The 21,284-nt window shown below is 43.0% G+C and overlaps 1 protein-coding gene across 1 annotated transcript; it reads left to right on the top strand.

Moving 5' to 3' along the window:
• The first annotated feature begins 678 nt into the window (after nucleotides 1-678).
• Nucleotides 679-19,695, top strand: LOC137140318 (uncharacterized). Its single transcript, XM_067528609.1, has 6 exons — nucleotides 679-2,832; nucleotides 11,008-11,240; nucleotides 12,340-12,526; nucleotides 12,617-12,712; nucleotides 12,931-13,438; nucleotides 14,183-19,695. The coding sequence occupies exons 1-6, from the start codon at nucleotides 2,806-2,808 to the stop codon at nucleotides 15,127-15,129; spliced, it is 1,998 nt and encodes a 665-aa protein (XP_067384710.1). The 5' UTR covers nucleotides 679-2,805; the 3' UTR covers nucleotides 15,130-19,695.
• The last annotated feature ends 1,589 nt before the right edge of the window (nucleotides 19,696-21,284 follow it).

Raw genomic sequence — 21,284 nt, 5'->3', positions numbered from 1 at the left:
ACTCCTGGGAGCAAACAGCCAGTTTTCTATTGGAGCATTTGTTCTGATTTCCTGTGAAGACCACAGCTTTAATGTTTCCAGTGAAACGAGCTCCTCCTTGATTTCCTGCCACGTACTGCAGCTGTACATTAGCTCAAGAGGAGACTGCGACAAATCTACTTCATGTGAAGTGGTCTTTGGTTTTGGCCGGATTAAGATGACTGGGACTGTAACTGAAGGCCGTCAGCGTGGGGCAGGGTCTCCTTAAAATGAACAGCACCTTTTGTTGGCTCAGGTGAGATTTGGAGGTGCTGGCTCAGCTGGAACGGATTCTGAAAACTACTTCAAGTAAAATAAAAGGCATCACTTCATCCACTGCTGACACTTGACTGTTTAAGCCTTATTTCTATGCTTTCACATTTAATCACGAGCTTCAATATCTGATTATTTGTTGTGTTGTTGCCACTTTTGTGCCTCAGGAACCGAAGGTCGTTTGATGCTCGACAGTTTTATATAGTTGCAGTTTCTTCCTGGCATTAATACACTTTTTTGGGGTTTTGTGTGACGCCTGCATGGATTAGGTGCTTTGAATAAATACAGTTTGTTAGCAGTGATTAACACAGAACAAAGAGAAGAGCTGCAGTGTAGAGCCAGTCTTTGGTTTAACGCCGTGGATCTTTGTGTGTGTGTGTGTGTGTGTGTGTGTGTGTGTGTGTGTGTGTGTGTTCAGGTCTCCCTCTCTCCTCGCTGGAGCTTCATTAATCTGCATTAATTTGACTTATATAACTCCCTCTCTCTCTTCCCATCTTCCTCTCACTCTTCTGTAATCAACCTCATTGTTTCCTCAGGAGGAGCTCATCATCATCATCATCACCTCAGTTCTTCTTCCTGACAAATTAATGGAACGAGTTTCTGCCTCAGAGTTCTTGTTTCCCTGAGTTTGTAAGTACAGTGATAATGTCCTCGGGACTATAAACCGGATAAGTGGTGGATAATGGGCAGATAATGTTGGACTGGAGAAAAACTGATAAAAAATATTTATTTTTAACACGTGAAACGATTTGTGTCATTGAGGGAGAAAATCCATCATTTAGAAATTAAACAACTGTTCTGCAACAAATGAAGTCAGGATTGATGCAACTGCTCCAAGGATCCTTCACACTGAATTTATCTGGAAGAAGACACAGTTTAGACCTCGTAGAGACAGTGAGATTCTTCTCCTGTTCTTCAAGTCGGTCACTGGTTTGCTGGAAATCACCCTGGAATTGAGATGTGAGCCGTTTCCTGTGTGAGGGAGCTCAGGTAGGTGAGAGTCAGACCTTTGAAGCTGAAGAAGCCAGTGCTCAGATCTGAACAGTGGCATGAGTCCTGCCACATTCTGGATTCTCTGGAGGGTTGGATGGTGGTGCTGGGAGCTTTGGAGTAATTGGGACAAGATGAGTTGGGTTGCATATGCAGAAAAGAAGGATCTGATCTTTCTGATGTTGTAGAAGACAAATCTGCTGCTGGGACATGGAGGAGATGTGGTCAGTAAAGCTCAGTTGGTCGTCAAAGATGAGCTCCAGACTTATGGGGACGATGAGTGAAGATGATGCTGATGCTGTGATTAAAGGCTTCAGTTAGTTAGTTACGTTGGTTTAACCCGGGCTGATTTAGAAGTTAGTTAAAATCCAAGTAGTGAACTTGGACTGAACTTTGATGGGCACCAGTTCCAAAATAATTTAATAATCTCCATTTAGTGTAACCATGATATCAGAGGCGACAGAAGATATTACAAGCGACAGCTGATGGTATTGTAAAGATGATAGCTCAGGAAGACCTGAAGGTTCTTCATCCACTCAACGATGGACCATCACAGCTACTTCTCCAAACTCCAGGAGGGAATTTCATCTGACACCAACTTCTTCTTGGACTCTCATTGTATTTAAACCCATGTATGTGCTCCATGAATAAATATGTTTATTCAAGTGACGTTACTGAAGTATGAGTACATGTACACACAGTACACAGTGTCCTGAATATGGCTCGTCTCACGTTAGCGTAAAAGCCATGATTCACTAAATGATTATGTCAAACTGAACATGCAGACAGAATAATATCAGCATCAGTTGAAGCTCGGGGACAGAAGTGAAGAGTGAAGTGTGAAGAAAAAAGAGAGACTGAGGGTAGAAGAAGAGGAGATGATAACACAGAGGAGAGAGAGAGAAGAAAACATTGAATGGAGGCTCAACAAATAAAAACACTGCTCTCAGCCAATCGGAGTGTCCGTCTCCCCTCCTCCTTGCATCCGAGCTCCGTGATTGGCTGTTCAGGGCAGAAATGCAGAGAAAGAAAGGGAGAGAGAGTGGAAGGAGAATAAGAAGAACTGTCAGATGAGGACAGCTCTGCTCGTCATACCTCCATCTCTCTCTCTTTCATGGTTTCAGTGGCCTCTGTGCCTCGCTCGCCCCTCTCTGTGCTCCGGCTGCTGTTCGTTCGCCCGTGTTGCTTTCTGTTCTGTGGAGAGAGAGAGAGAGGTTTAATGCGATGGACCTGCTGCCCACCGACTGCTGCTGCTGCTGTTTGAACCGCGGCATCATGGGAGCTGTGGTTCCCTCAGCAGTGGAGGAGGATGCTGATTAGCCGGGGATTGTGGGTCCGAGTTTGGAGATGTGAGCTGGGGGGCAGACGAGGATCAGCAAACTCTCTCTCTCTCTCTCCTCGCTCCTTTTCTCTCGTTCCTCCCATCTGCAGTGTCGTTCATCCAACCTCTCAATCGCTCTTTATCTCCACCTCCTCATCTTTCTCTCCTTCTAACTGCTACCTGTCAGAGGAGGAGGAGGCACAATGGGCTGTCGTCTCACTCGGACCAAGGTGAGTGAGCGGCAGGTGTGTTTTAAGGAGTCAGAGGAGGCGTGTGTGTGTCTGTGTGTGTGTGGGAGAGATGGGGGAAGAGAGGGACGATGACATGATGTGATGTTTGTTGAGATGACCTGCTTATGCATCACATCTCACACACACACACACATTTTCCCACTCGTATTTGAATGTGTGAGGAACTGAGTGGATGTGCAAAATGTCCTCGAGGAAGAAAACTCAAAGTTGTCCTCACAACGAGCCGTACAAGTATCCACATACACACAAAGCCCTGACACACATAGTACCAGTGAACCCAGACAAAGCTCAGGGAGACGCTGTGAAGACTCAGACCTAAAGGCTTTGATATCTGTGTGTGTGTGTGTGTGTGTGTGTGTGGTCCTCTTGCCTCTAAGGGGCTTTGGGAGGGTTCAGGTCAGAATCTACACAGAATTTCGGCAGTGGGGCAAAGTGCATATTCTCATGTACTGCAGTACTGTATTTTGAGCTACTTCACTCAAGTATTTCCATTTTTTCTTCATACTTTACATTAATCCACTGCAATTCACAGGGAAATGTTGTACTTTCTCGCCACTAGTGTGAAATCTGGTAATTAGGGACATTTTTTGGTAATTACCCAACAAAAGCACCTAAATATCTCAAGACTTCCTTCAGTCTAACTTTGGTTAGAAATCATGTTGCCCGGGAAAATACTTTATGAACTTTCAAACACATCAAAAACCCCTTTATGCCTTCGATGACATGTTCAGGTGAAATGGGGCATCAAACAATTCACCCTCATGTTGGGGTGTTTTCAAACTGGTTCAATCATTTTCCTATTTCAGTCATGACCTGAGTTCATTGTGTGTACGTGTACTGTATGTATTGTCGATGTATGCTGAGTTGTCAAACTGGGAATAAACATACATTTTTGCTGCTATATCTTCATAATGGACTCGTTAGTACGTTACGTTGCTTTGTGAACCTTCGCTCTGTCCGTCTTCACTATCTAAAACAAAATGATGGTTTCATTTAAATCACCTCTGTAGCAACACTTTGTTAACATGTGGTGTTTAAAAGCAGAAGATGCAAAACCGAAATTACTAAGTTCACCGTACACGTATGTGACTTTTGGTAACTTTGTAGATTCAGATGGTTTAAACTAATTTAATCATCTAATAAATGCAGATGTGTTATTATGGATGAAGCAGCAGTGGTTCACATTTACCTGCTGCAATGTTTACACATTAAATACCAAAATAAATAAATTGATTATACAATAATGGTCCATTATTACAATGGTCCTAAGAGCTCAAAGCACTGAAATCTGAGAAAACATATGCAAATATTCAAAAACACCAGTATGACATCACAGATCAAAAAACACACTGCAAAAAGTCACAAACACAATGGAAATGACTCCAGGAGCAACTAATAACCCAAATCTAAATGTCCATCACGGTTCCTGAGGAAACAAAAAAGTAACATTTCAGTTTGGATTATTATTTGCTCCTGGAGCCATTTCCGTTGTGTTTGTGTATCATTGTGATTTTGTTGGTGTTTTCTCAGATTTCAGTGCTTTGAGCTCTCAGGGCCACCGTACATTATTCATCATACATTCTTTGACTTCTGGGTCCTTAAAGTATGTTTCTTATAATATTTACTAGAAATCAGCTCCAACTATGATCTTATTGTGGAGATGTGCTGTCGAAGCAGAGGTTTTTGAGCGATGCTCGTCCTTTAACCAATCACAGTTCCACAAGTTTCTGCTTGATTAGTAAGTTTTGCTGAATTCTTATTCACTGTAATTAGATAATGACTTAAACCTGAATGGCTGTGCAGAGTGTGTAGTTTAAGTTGCATATCGTAGCTTTAAGCACAAACCCAATTCCAAAAAAAGTTGTGAAGATGTGAAAACAGAATATAATGATTTTCAAATCTCATCAACACATAATTTAAATTACAATTACACATAAACAACACATCAGGTGTTGAAACTGGTGTAGCATCCACTCTTCTTTTAACAACTGTCTGTAAACGTCTGGAAAGTGAGGAGAGAACCCTGCACAGGTACATTCAGGTAGTCAGAGTTAATAAATTATATTAACTATTATATTAAATAAGAAGCCAATTAACTTACTGATCTAAACTAAATATGCAGAATTTAAAATGTGTAACTAAACTTAGTTAAGTCTATGCACCAAATATATCAGACTTAGGTTAGAGTTGTCTTAAAAATCATTCTTCCTTAGCGCCACATCACTGCAGTCAGTGTTGTGTGATCCATCCATCACCCAAACCTTCCTGCATCATTTACATATGAATTCCACACAGTGTCCAAAAAATCAGGTCCAAACATTGTCTGGAGTTGTGTTTCACACCTGTAACACAGAGCAGCAGATCGTCTGAGTCAGAAGCATCTCACGGGAGAAACTGCTTGTTTTCAGTGAGGCCTCAGTTTCTGCAGGAGGCACAACATGATAGAAAAGTTAGTTAACAGCACAGTCACTAAGCGGAAAGATAAAGATAAATGACAAACTGTCTCGTGTTTGACAGAAGGACATTGCAGCAGGGTTAGTTAAATGGAGCATTTCTGAAATATTTCAAATCTCGACAGATGATATAGTTTAAACATATTGTGATGTTATTTATAGGCCACATGGCCCAGATGTAACTACAGCAAGTAAAGTACATGTGAAACTACTCTTAACATAGTTGTGAACCATTAAGTGTCTCTGAAAACCCTCTAACATAGTAAACCCTGGAACTAGGTCCACTGCTTCTACTCCAACGTCTTCCATGAAAAAAGCCTGTTCCACACAAACTCACATCCGACATTTTATTGACCTTGTTCAAGTTGGAGTTAAAAGAATCTTAAAGTGCCTGTTTATTTGAACTTTTCCTTCAGCTGCGGCTTCAAGCTGAATCCAATTCTCTAGTCATCCATCACATCGTGCAGACTGACCTCAACTTTTTCCGTCAGACAGAAGTTGCAGACAGTACCTGGTACCGTTCTGGTATCAGCCGCCTAGTGTTGAGGTGAAAGCAGACCAATGATTGGTCAGAGAGACGAGTCACTGACGAGTCGTCTTTAAAGAAATAGTTTCCAAACTCTCCTGATTGATTTGTTCAGCAGTCTTTTGTCTTGCTGCCTTCAGCGTCTTGTGAAAAAAAGTGCTGTGACAAACAGTCACATACTGAGATTCAAGAACAGCATTCTGTCAATATTACCTATTGTTCCTCTGTCCGCATTGACGTCAGTGCGGCTTCACGCGGTGTCAGAGCGAAGACCAGACGTTTTGTGTATTTGCAGTTGAAAACGAAACATATGTGACATAGGCCAAAAAAACCTGAGTGCAGAGCGGAAACAGATATTGATTTAGTTGTTTATTTTTTTTAACCCTGCCGAGCATCATTTCTGCTGGTGACTAATCAGCGAAGAGCTACTCAGCGTACACTTGTTTTGGTGCTGCATTATTCCATTTGAATGGAGTCTGAACATTATGAAGAGTGCTCCAGCTCCAGCTTCACCGCAGAATCCCACTTTGTGTACTGCATGTCTGTCCTGCTTATAGAGGACTGAGGACACATGTGAGTGTCTGTCCTACATGAGTGTGTGAGGTTTCTTCCTTGTTGCTTAGCTGGGTTTCCATTTAGCACCACATCAACTGGCTGAATGCTAAAGTTGGACGCTTTCGTTTTCGTCACGCAGAGCTGAACAGTCTGTGAGGACGACGGCGGGACGAATGTTTCCAGGGCTTGTTTGTCTCTGAAGACTGGGACACATGATTTTCTAGCTATGTTAGAGGAGGTTTTACTCTCGTCAACACACAGAAACAAATTCCTTATTAGACGACTTTTTGTAGCGCACACACACACACACACACACACACACACACACAGTAGAACCAGAGAGAGGAGGGAGATTGAAACTTGATGCGATGGCTGCTGAGGTGACCTGATCTGTGAGACGGCTGAGGACACGTGTCACATGAACACACGGGACATGAAATGCAGAACGTTCATACGTGTCAGCATGTATTTAACACATCACACTGCACAGAGAAGTTGGGAAAGTTGCTGTAACTTTATCAATCACTAACAATCTGCTGGACCTCAGTGGACTCATCTCTTCCCTTAAACAAATCAATAAATAAAAGTCTAAGTTGGATAAGTTTAAAGATCAGCTGCCACAGCTGCTTTCGTAATCACAAACAAATCTACATTTGCTTGAGCATGAAACTAAATTACAACTGCCAGGCATCACCGGGCAAAACCTTGTCCTTTTTCCTCCTTGTTGCCTAGTTTTTTGAGGCCCAGTTCAACCTGCCCTGCGTTACGATGAACTGATGAACAAATCAATGTCCAACATCTGAACCAAACGGCTGTAGCGGCTTTAACTTCAGAAATGGTTGTTCTACTAACATCAGTACCACAGAGCCAGACAGTTCAGGAAATATACTTTGTTTTTGCTTTATGCTGAGGAGCAGAAAAGGATTTTTGTCAAACTCTCTGCAAACGTCTGCCTCCCTGCACAAACACATTGGGTCTCATTCAATAATGAATCATAAAGCCACAGTCAACACACTGAATGCTGCAGCACCACTGACGCTGCCAGAGCTTTATGAGGTTTTCAGTCTTTAAATGCCAAAACTCAAATGACAGAATCTCAGTGAGGGTGAGATAAAATCTCCCCTGTGATTAATAATTCTCTTCTTTCCTGCTCCTGAGTATCATCGACCTGGTGAAAGCAGTTTAGCCTCCGAGTGGATCAGAAGAGCCACATGTAAATGTTTAAACTGTCTGTGCTGACGGGAAAGGAGATGATGATGAAGTGTAAAGCAGCCGACTGAGACGTTGAGTCATTTGATTGCACATGAACTGTTAGTGTAAGAACTTTGGTTTTCTTAATTACTGCTATTTGCATCGAGTGTTCGATTACTTTGGACATTTGCTTCATTTCTTTTAAGCTCTTGTATTGTTCCAAAGCCGCATTAGTGGCCAGAAAATTAGAGATCGAGAAACCATCTACTTTAAGTATGACAAGTTACGAGTGCACGGTTTGCACGTGACCGACGGTTCTCATTTAGAAATGATTTGACTCCCATGAACGTTTACGAGCCTTCGTAAAATCTGAAGAACAGTTAGTTTGCTAGTGAGCGTTTTTTTAAAGCTGAAATTAATGAAGCTGCTTTTGTCTGTTTGCATGTGTTCTTCTGTTTTCTGCAGTGCTGTGAGCTCTGTGGGCCATTTTTAAGCCGCCAGTTAATATTTCCACTGTCTGCACAAAAGAAATCCTGAATCGAAGCAGCAGAAATGTGAAAAATCTACATATTTTTTAAATGTCACGATAAAGTTTTTATGCTTAGCTGAGGAGGAAACGTGTGATAAAACGCATGTTTTAAAGTTCAGTGAAGGGAAGTGAAATAGTGGCAGAGCAAAACAGATGGAATGATGGGATGTAATGTTCCTCAAGTCTTACATTTTAAAGTGCCTAATAGTGCCCAATAACCCTTCTTTGCTCTGATGGATATGAATTTGATTGCATGATGTAATTAAAGAAGTTTTTTTAAAGTGCAGTGCGAGAAATTCTCACAATCTGATGTGTCATCTCTGGATCTGCCTGCTGCATTTGACACTTTCATTTAATTGTGCACGCTGAGAGTTTGGGCTCCAAAGGGGGGTCACATTGGGCAGTTTTTCACTTTGAGACTCCGTAAAGCTTTCTGAAACACAGAGAAAGAGAGAGAGACAGATGAAGGGGGGGGGGTCAGTCTGGATTACTGTCAAAGTGCAGTGGAGCGCAGCACACTTCTCCAGGCTACAGCACATCACTCTCATTCCCTGAATTCTGCACATGCGTGTGCGTCTCTCTGCTGGTGTGAGCTTGTGTGGAGCAGGTTTCCACATGTATGAACTTACACTTATGCACATGTGCACATCCATGTCCGTGCACGCGTGCCAGGATTTCTTTGTTCATGCCTGTGTGTGCACCCCCCAGCCCTCAGGCCTCGCACTGAGAGTGTAAAGACCCCAGTGTTGGTCCAGAGGTTACACACAGAGCGGCTGAATCCTGACCTACATTGTGCTGCTGTTAGGAACGAGTCTCATTAACTTCCCTGCATCTTCACTTTCACATGTGATGTTATCGCACAAACCAGCAGCATTATCCTTGTGCCATCGCTTGGACTCGGCAGCCATGATGGCAGAATGTCCTTTAGGCCGTGAGCTGTCCTTTTATGTTCTGATTTGACAGAATGGTGACACAGGCCCAGCGTTTTCCTTGGGCTCTCTGATATAATGTGAGACATCATTTTTAGTGTAATAGCCCACAAAGAATATCAGGTAAAACAACAGATTCTGTCTGGTTTGTCATGGATTACTTCAAACTTGCAAATGCAACAATTTTCTGTGGTTAAACAAAGGAAATCATTTCTCTTTTAGTTGAGTTGATTAAAGACTCCCTGTGCAGTTTTCTGACCTTAATTAGTGCTGAGAAAATAATTAGTGCTGATGTTACCATCTGAGGTTAACTATCAATACAGAGACACTGAAAAGCTTCTAGAAAAGCCACTGTTCTAACCAAACAAACCAAAAGTTTCCCCAAAGCAGCCGTCTGTCGTGTCGTGAACACTGTTTCTGTTCTATGTGGCCTGCAAATGTGACTTTCTGGTTCGATTCAGTCTCAGTCACTAGTCTCTGGTCCGGGAGTTCAGTCTGTCCTGGGTCCCGATGTTTCTCAGAAAGGTTTGAATTCTTTCCCAGGAAGAGAAGCATCTCTGCGTTTTAGCTGTAAGCTGCGTTTCATGCACTGATCCGATCTGTCCTTCTGCAGCACGGTGGTCTGTGAAGGGGGAATGAACCTGGTGTGTCCCAAGCTGTTACTGCAGACCTACACACCAAAGAATCAGAAATGATAGAGACGTCATTTCACCTCGGTCATGAAAAGTTACAGAGAAATATTTTTATCAACTGATCGACTGAATTCATGTTTACTGCTCCGGCTTCGTTTTATAAAAATCATCTTTACAACTGGGAGAAAATGAGAAAATCCTTTTTCCTGTCGTGTCACACTAATAAAGCCGCGCTGCATCCTGGCTGTGAAAAATGTCTCACTGAAGAACTGAGGTCAAAACTAACAACACTACATCGTCACCAGCTCCTTCACCAGCTGCTGCTCCCTGATCCTCCTAAAACTGGTCTTTATGTACCTGTGTCTCTACTCCAGCTTCTCCTGCAGTAACATTAACAGGCTGCTGAGCAGCAGTCGGACTGACGTAGTTACAGGGAGACGGGGCAGAGAACTGTCCTGCTCCTCTCTGAAGCAATAAAAGTGAGAGGGTCCAGGGCTCAGCTCTCTGCCACTGTGAGCTGAATGAATTTAATCATGGGGGGTGGGCCACAACGCCCCTCACTCACTGAACCATAGACATATATACCTAGATGCTGCTTTGCCCTCTGGAATGTCATTGATGACAACATGCTTTTTGGATAAAAGTCCCCGTCGCATTTACGTTAGTCAACAGACTTCAGTGAATCAATTTCATATCAAAGTGTACAAACAAATGTTTGTCTGCAGAATCTCAGTAGTGAGGCTAAAAGACACTCAGGTGTGTAGTAACACAGGACTGAAGTGAATTATTTACGTGGTGAAAAATAATCAATTGTCATAAGGAATCACAAACATGTTTTAGCTGAAGGACACAAAGTAGCTTCATCACCTGGTGTTGTTGACCTGTAGTCTCCTGTGCAAAGAAACACTATTCCATGTAAGTCAATATAAAACAACAAGTTTAGCAGAATAAGAAGAAATAATAACTGGAATCAGCTGGAATAGAAACCTCTTCTCACCTGGTTTCAAACTACAAAAGCTCATTTTTAAAAGTATTTTATTTTTTACATAAAGACGGTGTGAGTCATATGCCACGTTATGCAACACAATTGTAGTGAAGCAAACCAAAAAGTTAAATCAAAAGACCTGACTGGCCTTGTGTTGGAGGCCAAACTCCCACTTTGGAACTGTGTGTTTATGCCGCCTCTATCTGTTTTTGTAGCTCAGTGGGAGCAGGATGAAACTGTACGTCATATCAGATTTACAAAAAAAGCTTAGAGAACTTTTTTAGCTCAGCTATTGTTCCTTGTGTTGAGTGTGTTCAATACAAGCTCTGATGTGTGGATTTTCCCTCTCACCAGGCCAAAACCCACGAACCTTCTCATCACCATCACCGGGAGGAGCTGCACTTTGTTGATGAATATGGGCAGCAAATCACTGTGCAGGTGGACGGCAGAAGGGGACATGGTCACAGGCGGCGGCGGTCCCACTGTGCGATTGACTGCAGTGTCCCATCAGAACAACACTGGGAGGCCCTCAGAGCCATGGGACTGATGGAGGGAGAGGAAGGCCAAGGAGATGGATACAGCACAGGGTGGGTACTGCTGCCAGGGTGATGATGGAGTTAAGCTGTTGGATCCGGGTGTGTTTGTGTAACTGGGCTTGTGCAGCATAAAAACACCAACAGTTCGACCACAACTGGGACAATCGGTCTTCCATTGCTGTGGCAAATGTTAATGGTGTTCATTCACTCACGTCGTCCTGTTGTCCTGGATTAAGACAGGAAACTGAGGACATGGCAGCAAACCTTTGTGTTTTAACTAATATCTTGTTTTATTTTTTTAGTTCCAGTATTTTATCTGAGGGTTCTGTAGTTTCGAGCACATACAGTACATAGAAGCAAACATTCATAAATGCAAACACACCAGGACCTTGGATCAGCACCATCCTACAACACCAGTCCAGGGCACCTGAAACCATTTGGGGACACGAAGCTGCGACAAAGTGCCACTGTAGAAGTGTTTTCATCACTGCTCCTACTGTCCAGAGTATGTGTCCCCACATCAGCATCCCCAGCTGTGCAAGCGAATGGAAGTGTGGGTCTTTTCAGGGGGACAATGGCAACGTGTGGCATGATTTGGGGAATTGGATGAGCTTGAGCCAAGGGTGAAGCTTCAGGGGTAGAAGTTAGGGAACCATTAGGGACCAGGAAGTCAAATATTCAACATTTCAATCTAAGAAGTGATTTCAACTGATTCAACTGCAAATGTCACTGACTAATTATTTCAGAATGAGCTGTTATTCCATTCTAGCCATATAGAAATGCTGAAGGTCTGATCTAACGTACAATTGCTGATAATGATAATGATACATAGCATATTTCTCATCAGCCCTGTCTGTTGATGATTGAAAGAGACAGGACAAACCAGAAGTTCTGGGGAAGGTCAGCATGATATTGCATTGAGTCAGCACATTCATAAATATTCACAAGTGAGAAGTTGTTCTGCTGAGACAACTTTCTGTGCAAAACATGATTATGTACAGTATGTAGATCAAAACTATTGAATATTCACTGATGAATTTACTAAGGATCAAGAAATATGAGCCTCCATGGTTTGAAGCCTGGTATTCTGGTAAGTTCTCTTTGGCATCATTTTCTAATAAATCCCGACCTGAATGCTTCCTCTACACAGGCCTTACTATGGTCACATGACTGTTTCACCTGATCTATACTCCACTAATGGTCGCATGTTGATGTCACCTGATGTCTACACACCCAATGGCTACCTGCCTAGATCATTGAATGACCAGCACACAGGTAACCACTACCTGCCCAGCGTCTCCTACAGCTTAGATCACCTGGACCGACTGGACTACCAGGTGATTTATCATGTTGTAGTAACCTATCGTCTGTCTGTATGTTACAAAAGTGATAAACTCACTTCTGTTGTGATTTTGGTTCTTTCCAAGTGTCCGGAAATGGTGCCCTACCAGCCAAACTCAGAAAGCTGTCTGATCGGCTGCTACAACACCGAAGAGATGGAGCCGGACAATTTCCCCAGGCAGGTAGGTAACGAGTCACTTGCCTCACAAACACTGTATTTCTGTTCGCTGTGCACTTTGGCTTTTAGAAACATGTTGGTCATCAAAGTTTTGGAGCATGTATAAGGAAGAAGATCAGCATGAATCTTGCTTTATGCTGTGTCTCTAACTATATTGTTCTTATGCAGTAATTTTATCCTGGTAAATTTACCACGTACTCTAATTATCTTTTCCCCCTTCAGTCCGACTACCGTCCTCCGTGGCGGCTGGAGCGTCCTCTTGGCTACCTTCCCCTCAGTGAGCTCGACAGTGGACTGGGATGTGGCCCTGACAGCCCACATCACAGGGTGGCACTTTCTGAAGCTGAGACAGATGCCATGTCATCGCTGCCAGGACACACAGCGTCCTCCCAAGGCTCCTCCACTTCCTCAGAGTCCCTGATCTCCTCTGAACCCAGCGACTCGGGTTTCCACAGCGTCAGCACTGGAGAGCACAGACGGCTGCATAAGATTCACGGAAGTCACGCCCACCGGCAAACTCACCATCTACGCTCGGGCCACTCCCCTCGGGAGCAGAGAGGACGCTGGGACTTGGAGTCCATCCCAGAGACAACTCCTATGACTCACCCTGGAGCAACGCAGGCCTCCCGCTGCACCGTGGGTAACAGCACCACCACAACAGTTCACTTCCACAGAGCGGAGAGGAGTCCCACCTTACCTCGCCACTGCTCTCCATCCTCCCCCTCTACTGGTTAGTAAAGCTTCATATTTCATTTAAACAGTCCAACGTCTGCACATTCCAAAGATAAGAAAATCTGAGCCTAACAATTGTTTGTCCAAGCTGTCCTTAAAATTGAACTGGACATCTTTAATATTACTATTAGTGTATAAAGAATATATCGTTTCACTTTTCACCTTAACTTCATGTTACCTACTTGGTTTATTTCCTTCCCTCTGTACTGCTGTGCTCTCTTCTTTGTTTCCTTCTGTACTTCCTAACTTATCTGCTCCTTTACTTACTTGTTGACCTCTTTACTTCTCCTTAAGCCCTTTGGCATCTCCTTCCTTCTGTACCTTCTTCTTTGGACCCTTCTAACTTCCTTAATGCTTTATTTACCTCCTTTATTGTTTTGAACGCCTCCTGATTTTTCTTTACTTCCTAACCCTCTTACTTCTTTAATACTGATATTCTAACTTACTACCCTTCCTTGCATATTGCTCTAATTCATTCTTGAATAACCCTTTGACTAAATACGAATGTGGTATTGTTTTAGAATTGGGATGACTTAGGCCAGAGGTGTTAAGCACAAAGCCTTTGTAATCATCTTTTACACCATTAAAAAAAACAGGTTTCTTGCTAAGTTTGGTCCAACGTGCAGCTGTTTAAGGACGCTGACTTTTCCCTTGTGAGGAACTTTTTGTTATATAGGCTACAGTCCTATTTGTGTATCTGCAGATGTCGTGTACCACTCTGGATTTCACTGTGTCTTTGCAGGTTGTCGCACTGAGCCCTGCAGGCGGAGGGCACTATGGTTGGAGCAGCAGCAGGAAGCAGGTGGGATGACAGATGTTCCAGGACGGAGTCAAACAATAACAGATTTGAGTCAAGGACAGCGGCGCCGCAGGGCCAGTCACCCCAACGTGACCGATCCGAACAACGTGAAAAATAAACTCCAAAACAACCAGCCAGGAGCAACCAGCAACACGATGGTTCCAGGGAGCAGGGCCAGTTATCCCAGTAATGGTCAACCCACCACTCATCTCAGCATAGACAGAACTAGTCTGGCCAATCATCAGAACACGCTGAGAAACAGTCAGGGCTCAAACTGGAGCAGAGAGGAGGACTCTCTCCCTAAGAGTCCTGGATCTGGCTCCAGTGGCCTGTCAGACTGGCGTGGCTTTCAGACTCTGGGGAACCGCAGCGGAAACTCTAAGGGTTCTTCGTCTCCTTTCTACAGCACCCTGGGAGCCCCGCAACGTAGCCCTCACTCTCCCCCCTCTCCCCGCTCCAGACTCTCCAACCCTAAGTCAGTCCGGAACCAGCTGCTCAGAGCCCGAGCTTACCAATTAGCCAGGGAACGCAGCGAGGTCACAACAGATGAGGAGGTGAGAGGAGGTGGGCAGAGACAAGGTGAGGAGGACGGAGAAGACGGCAGATGGGCGGGGCGATACTGGAGCCGGACGGAAAGGAGACGTCACCTGGCACTGCTGCGGCAACATAAGGAGAGGAGAGGAGGAGGGGAGGAGCACGCTGGTGGAGTCCAGGGGTCTCTGTCATCTCAGACGGTGCTGGAGCTGAGCCACATGAAGCAGAACCGGCTGAGGAACAGCAAGCTGCTGGACGACTGGACAACGGTGGAGGAGCTGCTGACTCATGGGACACGAGTGGAGAGTGACAGTCAGCTCTGCCCCAGTCCGCTTCTATCCGTTACTACTGTCTGATGGGAAAGTGTCTGACACAGAGTCATCATGTCACTTACTGCCCATTATGAAACCTCCAGTTTATCACTCAGGCCCAGATTCATTCAAGGTTTGTGTGGTGACATCAGCACTTAAAAGATCAGATAGGAAAGACGACTTAGTAACTGTGCATAGTGAAAATTATTTTAAACAAGCAAGCAAACTATGTACAGTTCAAGTCAGGCCTGCATCCAATGCAACTCTCAGTGGATGTTGCACTAAATCAGGTGTCATTCAAAGAGAAGCGTATTCATTGTTTAAAAGAAACCGGCAACAGGATAATTTGGATCTGACTTATTTCACATCATCTGCTGCTAGTTAGCTTACAAGCTACAACAATCATGTTTAAGCACCATTATAGGCAGCTGAAGGGGGAAAATATCTGCCTCCCAGTGCGACTCCAAGCCAGATATTTCTGGTGGCGATATCTCAACATATCTACAAAATGTTGCGAGATAACCGCAAATAAATTCAGGCAGGTACATGCATCAAAATAAAATCCAATAATATACTAATAAATTCATTTTGCTCATATCTAGTTATGGTATCTGTTTTTAATTAGTAGCAAACTGCTACTGAAATGTTACAAAAGTCACTAACGTAGGTTGTTTCTTTGGTCCGTCTGGATCAGCCTCTACTCACTGTGTAGTGTGTTTGCCATTTTGTAGTAGTGTGTAAGTTTACCCACTACATGTAGTACATGGCCTGTACTTTGCTGGTAACAATCCTGCAATGCAACGCCCCCGTTTTAGAGATGAGAAAATTACTGTCAATGAGTTTAGCTATGAAACTATAATATTAACACTGCACAATCATTTATGTCTCGCTGGGTTGATCCTCGGCGATTTAAGCTGCTGATGAAATTTCCATGAGAAACACACGCACATACTGAGAAGTAAAAATTGAGATTTAAAGGGACTTTATCTTCAAATCTCCCACGGAAATCTTAGTGAATCTGGATCTCAGTCCTGTGACAGGAATTTCTGACTATTCTATCCAAACGGGTCGAGAGTTATAGTAAGAATTCAGACCATCAAGTCTGAAATCAACAGAAATCAAAAGAATGGCAATTGTGCCAGTGCTGGAAAAACTGATACAGTCTGAACGGGGTTAAAACCAACACTGCTTTCTGATCCACTGCATGCTATCGAAATATCGAAAGTCCTGCAGCTTTGTCCAAGGACGCATGGGACCTGCATGGGTTCTTAATCTCCAAGTTTGCAGCCACTCACTGGATGAACTGTTCGGAGTCGTCACACACCAGGCCGACTGTGAGCAGCATTAAATATCACACCGTCGGGTGTGTTGCCTTGTGGAAAAGTGTCTCCATCTGCTTTTCTGCTTAACTGCCTTTGTTTGTGTGTTTGTGCCATAAAATGTCAAGGCCGCCTGTTTGAAATGACTCTGCTACCTGTTTGCTTTTGGGAGGATTTCTGCACTTTCATGGTTTCAAACAGCCTCGAAATCCTCTAACTTGCCGTTTCACCGCACTGTTCGTATTTTAGTCGCCATTACTCACCAGCTCTCACCAGGTGTTTTACCTCTTTAATGTTCTCGGCCTCGCTCAGATGAACGGTGGCCCGTTTTGCAGTATTCCCCAAACTGGGAATCACAATATGGGGATTTTAAAGTAAGTTTCAAACTTTCAGAAATACCTTATTTACTACCATGAGAATTAAATGGGAAAATGTCCATTACTCTCCAATCTGGATATGAATAAATATGAAGTGAGTCATCTTAGCTTCGTATGAACACTGGAAGCACAGGAAACCATTTAGCTACAAATAGACCAGCAACACAACCTCTGTTAAAACCAAAACTCGTCATTTTACACATTACACAAAGGAATAACTACAAGTCTCTATTCCAGCATATTTTAAAAATGTCTGTACATACAGGCCTGACCCACCTTTACTGCTATAATGTTCGGGGTGGTAATGGTTCTGGTTTTCAGCAAAAACCAAGCGCTTCATTACAATCAAGTTACAAATATAATAATGGTCACGCTGATTATGAGGGTCTTGGTTTCCAAGTTATTTACGTGTTAACATTATCAAACATACGAAATCTTGGGGGAAAAAAAAAGACATGGAAAAGCTAAAAATCTATTTGGGACCATTGTTGGCCTGGTGGTAGTGGATCCGTCTGAAAACCAACTGGTCATGTTAATCCTGTCAGGGTGTAGTTACTCTGAACATTTGCTTCCAGTCACAGAAAACCTACATTTTGGCCGTTTCCAGTGTTTATGTTAAGCTAAGCTAACTAGCTGCTAGCAACAGATTTAGGATCTTTTCTGTGTCTAACGCAAGCAAATCAAATATTTTAATCATTGTCAAACTAGTTCTCTAAGATGCTCTGAAGAGTTTTCTAGCATTTGTGAGAATATCAGTGCATATCAGCAACAAATTCAACCAAATTATGCTACTTAATAAAAAACAAAAGAGGCTTGTATTGAACCTGTCAGACTCTCAGTGATGAAATTCAGGTTTTTCTTAAATCCAGTGCATCATCTGATTCTGAGACTGGAGAAACACTGGATCTGACTAATGTCTCCGTTATGTCACGTTAATGTTAAGGGCGTAATAATGTAAATACGCCTTCAAAACAAATGTGTGGTCACATTAATGTGCGGATTGTTAATCAGGGTTTGTTGTTATGTGTCCTGTTCAATGCAATTTTGTTAAATCGAAGTAAATGTGGAGTTATTTTCATATTCTGTCAGGGTTTGGGGCACATAAAATCCTGAAGATGGTTCATTTTAGTCAAGGATTTCTTTTTCTAAACCGCAAGTGTGTGTGTGCGTGTGTGTGTGTGTGTGTGTGTGTGCCAAATTTAAAAAAAGCAAAAAAATTGCATATAATGTTAGAAAAAGGGAATATAATGTTTGATAAGATGTTGTTAGTAGTGTTTAGCCAAAGATATTGTGCAACTTTAGTTCGTAGACAATCTAAACTCAACTATCACTAAATGACGTAAAAGTATATTTTCTAATCATATTAATTTTTTATATATTTTATCATTTATTTTGCCTTGCATAGATTACTTAGCCGATGCTTTTCACGGACATGTTGCTATGCTAGTGTATGTACTTCAGTGTGTTAGCGTACAGTTAACTGTTAGCTTTATTGTTGCAGCTTAAACCTAGCATGCTAACTCATGATTAGCAAAGAGCATTTCAAGGTTTGTCCAAAAAACTGTGACAGCTACAGTCTCTGTTCCACAAGATACACTTTTCTACTACGTTGCACTAAGTGGGACAATTTGGTAACTGAAATTCAATGAGCGGTTGTTGGATTAAGCAGCCAGGCTGCTTGCTAGCGTAGCTGCCGTAGCAAGTTTTAGCCGTGCGTTCATTTTCAGAACGTCTGCGGCCAAATGACCGTGGTTCCCGACAATTTTCTTAGGATCTTGCCTATTTCTTAGCTTGTTTCCTCAACGGCTGGCTCCAGGACTGTTCTGTGTTTGTCTTGTCAACAAAACCCCACGCACAGGTGATCCACAGGTGAGAAAAAGATGTCAGGGCGTAGCAGGGTTGTCTGGATCATCCTAATTTATTAATGTTAGTACAGGATTTCAAATCTGTGACCCAGGTTTATTAATTGATCAAAAACACAGGAAAACACCCACAGGACAAAATACTTCTGAAATTGTTATTTGTTCGGGTGCAGATGGACTTTGTGTAAACTGAGACAGCAACGTTACGTTTTCAAAACTGTGGAAAAGGAAAAGTTTCCCATATTTGTTGCCACTGCTTTTGGATTTAACAGCAGCTGTGTTTGCAAAAACATTCTTGTAGATTCATTCTGTGATTGTCCAGATCAAGTCGACCCAAATGCAGACGATAACTATAACTCCTTGCAACACTAGACTTATCCTCCCAACTAATACAGTGGATCCTAAAAATATTACTATGAATTAATGTTGTTTTGTTTGGTTTGATCCTGCAGCTCAGCAGATTATCTGATACTAAAATGATGTAAGAAATTAGCTTTGACTTTCAAATTTCAAGAGAAATGTTACCGGTCAAAACAAAAAGCTGTGTCTGTGTGAGGCCATTTTCTTAACACTAGTGAAATGAAGACAGTGTTTGAGGTCGTGAGTCGGGTCTTGAATGTCTGCTGTCCTTCAGGTCTGCGTACAATAATCACAGGTCCAACCGCTGACCTGCAGTCTGTTGTTGGTCTGCTCAGAGGCACCGTAACGTGTTGTGCTCAGGTTTGTGTCTGCGTGATGTCGGAGGCAGCAAGTGTGCGTGTGTGTGTGTGTGTGTGTGTGTGTGGAGCTCACCATGAGACGTGACAGCTTGTTTATTTCCATGCACACTGGCATCTCACAAATGTATCTGAAGATGTGATCATTTTGTCCTCGAAGCTTTTTGGCCCTGAACAACACAGGACTCATGGAAAACTGGCAGTGAACTGTACAAATTGAAACGTGCTTGTTATGAGTTTCGGTGTCGAACCGATGTTCGGAGACTCGCAGGAGAAAGAATGAATTCGGGCAAAGCAGCATCAGACACTCAATAAAAGTAACTTTTGAAAACAAGAACCACGACTCGGTGTTTTCAGTTTTTCATCAACAAATAAAAACGGACTAATGTAAAAAGACGTGTGACTCATCATTTCCTTTTAGCACGAATTAAAGCGGATATGAACATTTAAATACTGAGCTGCTAAACAGAAGTTTGAGTGATGAAGTCTATGTTCATCCAGCCTGAATATCTGTACAGTCAGTGGAGACGCTCTGCTGCACTGAGCCCACAGATTCAGTGTGAGGGGACAGCTGGGTCTGAAAATCTTCCCTAATGCAGCTTCAGGAACTTGAGCCGTGGTGAGAAAACACACACACAAGCTGCTTCTCACTTCTGGCTGTGGATATATTTAGCACTAGGATGTAAAGAACAAAGGGCAACTTTACTGCACTAACTTTAGTAAATGTACTTAGCTACTTTCCACCTCTGCTGTTTGGGCTGATAACACGGAGACTATGAGTGTGCACATTTTGTGGACAGTGACTGACAGGACTCAGAGTTGGGACGCAACACCTTGCAGTCTTGCTCTGTGACTGTTGCTATAGCAACTGGTGTTTCTCTATCAGCTCTTGGCCTTGTCACCATGGTGATGTTTTGTGGAGGACGATGGGACTTATTTTCAGCCGACTCGTCAGCTGTGCAGAGAAACGCGGCGGCGGCAGCAGTGACATGGAGACCGACTGAGTGCAGATCTGTCTCCTGCGTCTTCAACACTGTCCTAAACTGAAGTGTTTTCATGAGAGCATGTAGATGTCCATGAATCCAAGCAGTGGGTTGACAACATGCTTTATCTGAGAAGCTCATTTCACGCTGTAATAAAACCCTGAACTCCTCGGAGTGTTTGGGTGTTGTTCTACATCTGACTTGTGGAAGAGGAAAACTGCGTCATCACTCCGACATGAGCAAAGGATGAGTGACCTCTGCTGGTGGCCCCGTGACATTACTGCTGCAGAAAACCAAATGCAGAAGGAAAAAGTAAAGCTGCAGCTGAGTGACACCGACATCCTGCTGCTTTTGTAGCAGTGAGTTTTAAAATAGTGTTCACAGCACTTTACTGAAGTAGTTTACTTTAGAAACACTTACTTACTTATTCTGTTAATGACCCTCCATGACAACTCAGAGGCAAATCTTGTACTTTTTACTCCATGATACGTGCATCTGTCTTCAGTTACTTTACAGATGCAGAACTGAATCTCATGAACCAACAAATGCTTAACGTGGTAAAAATCAGCTGCAGCAAAAGTGATATTTGGTTAAGATGTAACGTTAGTATCTACTTATTTTTAAAGTTTTTTCAGTAACTTAGTATTTAATGCACATTTTCCTTCTGTGTGTCCCCAGAGAAAGTTGCCAATTTTTCTTAGGTAACAGGCCATTCGCTGTCTGAGAAAAATTAATTCCCATTATCGAGGCCTTGGACCGGGTTCAGCTCAGCACAAGTTGGCTTCTGCAGCAGGACAATGACTGTAAACACTGACGTATACGTTTTCTACAGTGGGATGAAACAAAGAAAATCCACCTTGCACCAGCCCAGACCTGAACTCAATACAGAGAAGCTGAGGAATGAGCTCAGCGAGACATTGTCCTGAGAATGTCTGAGCTAAAA

This window comes from Channa argus, chromosome 13 (genome assembly GCF_033026475.1).
Source record: "Channa argus isolate prfri chromosome 13, Channa argus male v1.0, whole genome shotgun sequence".
NCBI lineage: Eukaryota > Metazoa > Chordata > Actinopteri > Anabantiformes > Channidae > Channa > Channa argus.
The sequence above is the reverse complement of the archived record's forward strand: the minus strand, read 5'-3'. Positions and strand labels throughout refer to the sequence as shown.